This window comes from Sander vitreus, chromosome 17 (genome assembly GCF_031162955.1).
Source record: "Sander vitreus isolate 19-12246 chromosome 17, sanVit1, whole genome shotgun sequence".
NCBI lineage: Eukaryota > Metazoa > Chordata > Actinopteri > Perciformes > Percidae > Sander > Sander vitreus.
This window is the reverse complement of record NC_135871.1, coordinates 29,777,657-29,786,067: the sequence shown is the minus strand read 5'-3', so window position 1 is coordinate 29,786,067 and position 8,411 is coordinate 29,777,657. Positions and strand designations below refer to the sequence as shown.

The 8,411-nt window shown below is 45.9% G+C and overlaps 1 protein-coding gene across 1 annotated transcript; it reads left to right on the top strand.

The window, feature by feature from the left end:
* The first annotated feature begins 6,798 nt into the window (after nt 1-6,798).
* LOC144532090 (D(5)-like dopamine receptor) lies at nt 6,799-8,208 on the top strand. Its single transcript, XM_078272638.1, has one exon. The coding sequence runs from the start codon at nt 6,985-6,987 to the stop codon at nt 8,206-8,208; it is 1,224 nt and encodes a 407-aa protein (XP_078128764.1). The 5' UTR covers nt 6,799-6,984.
* The last annotated feature ends 203 nt before the right edge of the window (nt 8,209-8,411 follow it).

The following is an 8,411-nucleotide window of genomic DNA, read 5'->3' as shown; positions in this document are numbered from 1 at the left end:
ATGTTAGCAAGATGCAAGGGCGTAACTTTCGGTTTAACATACGGGGGGGTTGAAATCTCCACTTTTGAGCAAAAATTATGAGCATATCAAACACTTCATCTCCTGCGTTCTGATGATTTTTTTCTGCAACAATTTGTGCCTTTTCTGCATCAATTAATGGAGCAAATGCCTTTGTTTATGTAAAGGAAATTATAATAGGTTTGGGGGGGGTTTAGCCTGGTCCTACCAGACTCTCGTACATTTCATTTGTACAGAGAGTCTGGCCACTCTCCATTGACAAGTGTTAACTTCCTTGAAGGCGGGTACTCTGTTGAAGTTTAAAACTATTGGATCTGCCATAACCAATCGCTTTGGTTTAAGTTTGTAAGTTTATTTGATTAGGACAATGCACATTAATCAACATTTCTGTAAATGCGCCAGTGTTAGCCAGTCGGCTAATTTTCAACTGTAGTCCTAATTACCTAACATGCATGTCTTTATGGTGGGAAGAAACCGGAGCACCCGGAGCAAACACGGGGAGAACATGCAAACTCCACACAGAAAGGCCTAGAACAACCTGGATTCTAACCCAGAACCTTCTTGCTGTGAGGCAGAAGTGCCAACCACTGAGCCACCGTGCTGCCTATACGGTTGTGACGTATGTCATGCGCATGTGCAACAAGAGGGGAGACCGACAACTATTGGCTTATATTTAGCATTAGCATCGCTAGCTTAACTCCTCCACCACTAACGGAGCGAGCTGGAAAATCTAACTTTCCCGAACCCTGTGGGGAGGAGGGCCACAACATCATGGCCACCAACAAAACTCAGCAAAGATTGTTCTTGCTTGGGCTTTAACTTCTGGATATACACAACCTCAACGTCATCATTCTCAGCCACTCCCTCTGTTCGCTGATTGGACCGCCAAATATTTGGCCAGAGAAAACCCAAGAATATACCGCGAACCCAGACGGAGTACTGAAGGGAAATGAAAATTGAGGAGCCAGGCTAGGGGGGTTGCAGTGACCAGTTTTAATTATTGGGGGGGTTGTAACACCTGCTTCCCCTGTAAATTATGCCTACGGCGAGATGCCTCCGACCGGCGGAGAGACGCTCTTTAGATGCAGCCGCACCGTCAGGTTTACGCAAGTTCAACTTCACCGTTTATTGACTGCACTCGTACACACACTACGCTGACATGCACACACTTCAACAGCAGGTAGGAGGTGGTTTGTAGAGGGGACTAGAAACATTTCTTCAGAGTTGATTGAGTCACATTAGCAACACAGTAAAAAACTGTTCTTTAATATCACGCATAGTTTCTATATACGTTGATGCAAGCGACGCTTGGTCAGGTGCCTTTTCGCATTTGCTATTGACCCAAAAAGTCTCCTTTGGCGTCATATTTAGACGCGCTTGGTCAGGACTCTTGGCATCAGTTTTTGACGCTCTGGGTCGGGACGTACATTTAACGGAAATGCGGGACAAGAACGGGACGGGGTCAGCCCTATGTTCCCACAGCCCAGTGGTCCCACAGCCCTATGTTCCCACGTTTCTAAGATTGTTCTTAAAATTAGGCCCTATGTTAGGGTTAAGGTTAGGGTTACATTCCACCTGTAGTCCATTGCTACTGGATAATAGGTTGGGTGTAATTGGCTACCAAATTGGGAGAAAGGGGGATACAATCTGATACAAATTTATGAAAAAGGAAATGTGGGAACATAGGGCCTAATTTTTGAAAAAGATCTTAGGGGCTAAGAACATAGGACTGTGGGAACATAGACATGCTCCCAATGGGACAGTTTAGAAAAAAGATGGTGGCTGGGGTTACAAAATGTACGTTTCGTTGACACGTGGGAGAAGAACGGGACACGAACCGCGGTCTCCTGGGGGACAGTCCTGTGTTGTTTGACACATCCACCACCCCAACCTGCCTCCTAACGCAGATTTTCGGTCTTTCATACTACTCGCTACCTTTAATACTACGTCATCTTACAGCGCTGAAGAGTGATTTTTGCGTCGGTATCTGACGCTGAGAGACACTGACCAAGTATTTTATGAGTTTGGAGCGAGAATGTGTTGCATAAAACACATGCATAAACATGCAAAGACAAAAAGTGTACACACGCACACTTACACAAACATCCCACACTCACTAAGCAGCCGTCCCCGCCCCTCAACAGTCGCGCCAAAAACAGTAATTAAAAGTTTCAACTCTTCACCTCGCCGTTGAACCGTCAGACGCCGCCAGATCTGCCACCGGGCTCAACCACCGGAGAGGAGGAGACGGGGCGTGGTCCAGGCAGCCTGCGTCAGAGACGACTGAGCCCTCACCTCGCGGCAAAGTGCACGCCAACACACACATACACACACACGGTTAGGTTACACGTTACGTGAGTGCATGTAAAAACTAAGTGTACAGAAGTAACCACAAAGAATTAGGGATGTTAAAAAAGAAGAAGCAGAGTGTTCAGCTTAGGTATGTGCAGGTAAACAGTCTGACTGACACACACACACACACACACGCACACGCACACACACACACACACACACACACGCTGAGTCTCACAACTACAAACGCAGTAAGTGAAGGTGTTGAACTGACTTTGATCTCCAGGCAGACAAACAGGTATTCGTGTTTCCGGGGTTTATGGAAGTCACGACAGATTCATTTGAGGCTTGAGGGCAGCATTGAAATCAATGTTTTGATCCCTTAAAGTTAACTAAATTAACTGAAATTGTGCCAGTGGAAAAGCTGCAAAACAACAACACTTTAAATCCAGTGGTAATAAGTAGTTTCGGTATGCCGATGTCCACAACATGTGTTCATCAGATCATCTTTAATAAAAGTTTGAAAAGGACAACAATTACCTTAATGAGTAACTGAGAATAACTACTTCATGAGTCGAAAAAGTAGATTGCGCAAAGATCTTGGGGAGACGGTGGAAATCAAACATCACCATATTTTTGATCAAATACATCGATGTCGATATTGCGGCGATGTTGTAGGGTTGACAATTGGTGCTTTCACTCAATATTATCACAATGAGAGTTTTGAAAACTAATCACCAATAATGTGGATACAATGACTAAGTGGGTAAAGACAAATAATAGAACAACTGGAACAGTCTGGTAAGTTCAGAACATGACATCACTTGCCTTTAAAACCAGGAAGAGACGACACTTGTGCCGTATTAGGATAACCAAAATCTAAGACGATATCTAGCCTCATATACTGATGTCGATATAGTAACGATATATTGCCCAGCCCGAATTGTGCTTCAACAATGGAGATTCTCGTTGGAGTGCTAAACCCAAAATCCAACAGGCATGTTTCCAAAAAGTGAAGAAAAGGGAGCACATCTCAAGTTGCTCACATCACATGCTTTGAATATGCAGAACGTTTTAAATAATACAGGAGTATAGTCATTTCCTTTATATAAATTAAGACATTTGCACTATAAATTGATACAGAAAAAGCACAAATTGGTGCATAACAATTCACCAGAGGGCAGGAAATGCAGTGTTTGACGCTCAAAATTTTCTGGCTGAGGAACCAGACCCCCCCCAGTTTCAATGTTTCCAATGTTGAAACAAAACCTGCGCCCTTGGTTCAGTGTGTATATCCGCAACATTTCTCTAACTACTTCATGTGTTGGGAGTATGTAAGACAGCGTTCAGCTGGCGCCATCTGGTGGTTGCATCTGAGCTTTAGTCAAAATGTCTTCTGTGAAATAATATATTGCAATCAATCTGCCATGGTCAGATCATTTCTTTAGGTTGAAGGCCAGACACTACAGCAGTGTTTGCCCTAGCTTTGTGGAAGACTTAGGTGCGTGTATTTGGCCAGGGGGTTTAAGAGTCCTTCCTCAAGAAAATGTTGTTTTTCAATTAAAAAAAATGATATTTCCCCATACATTGTATGTCTTTTAGTGTTTTTTTTTTAGTTTTTGCATCTCTTTGTAGCCGGTTTGTCTCTCTTTTTGGCCATTTTTGTTTGCTTTGGGGTTCTCTTGTCTCTCTGTGGTCATTTAGTGTCTCTTTGTAGTCGGTTTGGGTCCCTTTGTGGTGGTTTTGTGTGTCTTTTTCACATCACTGTGGACCGCTCTAGATGGGGTGGGATAGGGGGACAATAATGTCTGTAGATTTTTATGACTTTATGTATCTGTATTGTATACTGTAAATACTTTGTCTGTATTTAGTTGTGCCATCTACCTGCCGAGGGACTACAGCCAGAAACTAGCAATTTGCTACAACCTGGCACAAGACATCCAATAATGTTTTTTTGTGCACTGTCCCTGTTAAAATAAATAAATTACAAAATACAAATATCCTTCGCCTTCCACTTCCGGGATTGCTCCGGTGCTGCAGGAAATTCCGCCTGCATGTATTTTCCGTCCCCTTCCTCTTTCTTTGTGTTGGCGTTCTAACCTCTGGTGGATTTCTGAGGACTATGGTTAACTGCACTACAGTTAGACTACAGTTGATGTAACTTTTCTCTGGTTATAAACTGAAAAATCTGCATTATTGAATCTATGTGGGGATTCATTTTCAGTGGGGAAATTACAATTACAAAATTATGATTTTTGGACAGGCAGTCTTTTACTTTTACTCCCAAGGTAGCAGTGATCAAGTACTGTCAAGGGCGTAACTTTGGGTTCAACATCGGGGGGGTTGGAAAGGGGGAGTGGGTTTGAAATCTCCACTTTTGAGCAAAATTGAAATTCTAAGTGTCAAAGACTTGATCTTTGATCTATTATTGACTATCTGTCCAATCTGAGTTTTGTGTTGAACGACTAAAACTACTTGTTGAATGAATGTGGAATAGAATAGAATAGAATGTACACAAGTTCCACCAAAACAAGTCCCCCCCCCACAAACACACACAGACACACACACATATACACTCACACACAGATATACACACGATATACACACACAGTCTCTCATAAAGTGCGTCTAGAGTCTTTCATAAAGTGCTGTAATCAAAGTGTCAAAGTGTTCCAGTGAAGGAGCTGTTTTTTTGTCTCCTCCCCTTCCACCTCCGGGCATCATCAACCACGGCAACCTGAGTCCTTCCTTCGTTTGGTCTCCGGGTTCCCTCTCCACCACCACCAGTGTCTAGGCTCCATCGGAGGGGGAGGGGCGGGGGGGGGATATGTCTGGCTTCTCTACTCCTTTAAAATATTTTTAATGATGGAGTCTAATCCCCAAAGACTCTGTACATTTCATATTATGCTTATGTACAATAAATCTTTGCATACCTGCGACGAAGTCTCTCCTGATCGAAATACATCAGGAACTATTTAAAGTGAAATGAGGGGAGGGAAAAATAACAAGGTCCCTCTTCTTTTCTGACAGATTGAACATGTTGTTTGTAACACTTTATGGATATTGTTTTTCCTTTTTGGCATACTGCTATGCACTTATTGCGTTTTTATATTTTATTGTTATTTTTTTGTTCGAAAAACCTTGGTCTTTAAGCTCTGAAATGTAAGGGATGCTTCTGCACGACTGCGTCCATCTGTGACAGGCAATCATTGTGAAATGTGATGATGTTGACTCTCTTTAGTTGAGGAGGGTTTTATTTTGAAATGTTGGGTGCTGAAGTGTTTCGCTGTGTGTTGGATATGGGCGGAGAGAGGATCGCAGTCAGTGCAGTGTTGTTTTGTTGCTTATTTCCTATGGAGTGGAAGTTGATTGGCTTATTATTATTCTATAGTCTCTAGTTTCGGTAATAAAAGCAGACCAGGAGAGAGGGCAGAAAAACACAATGATTTAGGAGGCAGGAAAATATGTTTCTTTTTTTATTCCAGCTAGCTGCTTATAATAATAATAAAAGAAAATGATACTGTCTGTCTCTGGGAGTGTGTGTGTGTGTGTGTGTGTGTGTGTGTGTGTGTGTGTGTGTGTGTGTGTGTTTGAGCAGAGTGAATGGGAACAGTTTTCTTTCATGAGACACAGAAGAATGTCGTATGCGAGCATGCAATGACAATAAAGGCATTCATTCATTCGTTGTTTATTTCTGCATTTGATTCTGAAATGTCCACCCGAGTGTTGAGCCTCTGCTTTTATCTGAGGAGTTCCCGCACACCCTGTCACATATCCATGTAATAATGATGATAATATAGTAATTAGTCCAAATGAAAACCTATGTCCACTGTAGAGAATTGCATAGATTCAGTTAAAAAAAAAAAGTCCTTTTAGAGTCGTATTTAACTTCTTTTAAATTAGAGGTTGTTTTCAGTCTCGCTCACTGAAACACACAAGAGCATCTCTTTTCCTCAGAATATACGTATTTTATTTTTATATATTTTTATATATTTTTATATATTTATTTATCCAAGGCTAAAACGCTCTACACCGGATTGGCTGACAGTAATCTATTACCTGTGCTGAGGCGGTAACGAGCCCCGCAGAGGCTTCCAGCTGACTGAGTCCGAGCGTCACATAAAGAGAACGGAGTCCAGCGCACCGGGAGGCACACTGGGACTGAAAGAGACGGGACAGATACCTTTTTTACCCCCCCTCTGTGGAGACACTCAACTCGGACTGGAGTTTTTTTCTTCTTCACTGAGACATCAGAGGATGGTTTGTGTGTCAGGAGACGCAGAGAAGAAGAGACGCACCTTCCCGTGTGGATATTAATCGCCTATTGTGCACTTTTTAATCCGTGCGCTGGGGTGGTGGGGGGGGTGGGGGGGAAGGAGGGGGGAGAAAATGGAAAACACGACGTGGAGTAATTTCACCCGAGTTCTGTCTGAGCTGGACGGGCCGGTCGGCGTGGGAGAGGGAGAGGAGGAGGACGGGGGAGGCAGCGGGAGAGGCGGCGGGGGACTGCGCGTCCTCGTCGGCTGCGTCCTGTCCCTGCTCATCGTGTCCACGCTGCTCGGGAACACGCTGGTGTGCGCCGCGGTGGTCCGCTTCCGCCACCTGCGCTCCAAAGTCACCAACTTCTTCGTCATCTCGCTGGCCGTGTCGGACCTGCTCGTGGCGGTGCTCGTGATGCCCTGGGAAGCCATCACAGAGGTGACCGGCACGTGGCTGTTCGGGCGCTTCTGCGGCGTCTGGATCGCCTTCGACATCATGTGCTCCACAGCGTCCATCTTGCACCTGTGCATCATCAGCGTGGACCGCTACTGGGCCATCGCCAGCCCCTTCAAATACGAGCAGAAGATGACTCAGCGGGTGGCGTTTGTCATGATCGGGGTGGCGTGGTCGCTGTCCATCCTCATCTCCTTCATCCCGGTGCAGCTCAACTGGCACCAAGTGGAAGAGGAAGTTGATGTGATGGCGGAGGTGGTGGAAATGATGGCTGCCGCCGACGCAGGCAGGAACTTCACAAACAGCAGCAACGCCAACGCCAAGAGCTGCGTCGCCAACCTGAACAAAACCTACGCCATCTCTTCCTCACTCATCAGCTTCTACATCCCGGTGGTGATCATGATCGCCACCTACACCCGCATCTTCCGGATCGCTCAGATCCAAATCCGCCGCATCACGTCTTTGGAGCGGGCGGCGGAGCAGGCGCAGAGCCACGGCCACGGCGCCAATCGGAACCGGCAGCAGTGGCAGCAGCACTCCCGGCCCAACGACGAAGCCTCGCTCAAGTCGTCGTTTAAGAAGGAAACCAAAGTCCTGAAGACGCTCTCCATCATCATGGGCGTGTTCGTCTTCTGCTGGCTGCCGTTCTTCGTCCTCAACTGCACCATCCCGTTCTGCGACCCGCCGTGCGTCAGCGACACCACCTTCACCGTCTTCGTGTGGTTCGGCTGGGCCAACTCCTCACTCAACCCCGTCATCTACGCTTTCAACGCCGACTTCCGCCGCGCCTTCGCCACCATCCTGGGTTGCAACCAGATGCGCTCCAACAACGCGGTGGAAGCGGTGAACTTTAGCGACGAGCTGGTTTCCTACCACCACGACACGACGCTCCACAAGGAGGCGCTGGTCCCTGCGCCGCAGCTGCTGGCGACGCAACCCCTTCCACGCAACATCATCGTCGGGTCCAATCACCTGGAGGACATGAGTGCGCAGTTTGACGAAGTGTCGATCATCTCCAACGGTTCTCGGAGCTGCAACAGACTGCTGCTGCTTCCCGCCGCCGTCCAGCTTGAGGACGAACACGAAATCTCCCTGGAGACGAACAAGCCGTTCACGTCAGCGGTGGCGGCGACGGGGCTGGAGAGCAATGCTCTGATACCAGGACAAGTCCACCAGGATGGATAGGACAGGAAACGGCATTGAGCTGGCAGACGGCCATAACTAAACAGCAAGTTAGGTAGAGCTGGGCGATATGAATGAAAAAAAAAAATATATATCACAATATTTTGGACCAAATACATCAATGTCTATATTATAGGATTAAATGTTGGTGCTTTCACAAAATATTAAAGGTGCTCTAAGCGATGTTGGGTTACATCACTTCTTGT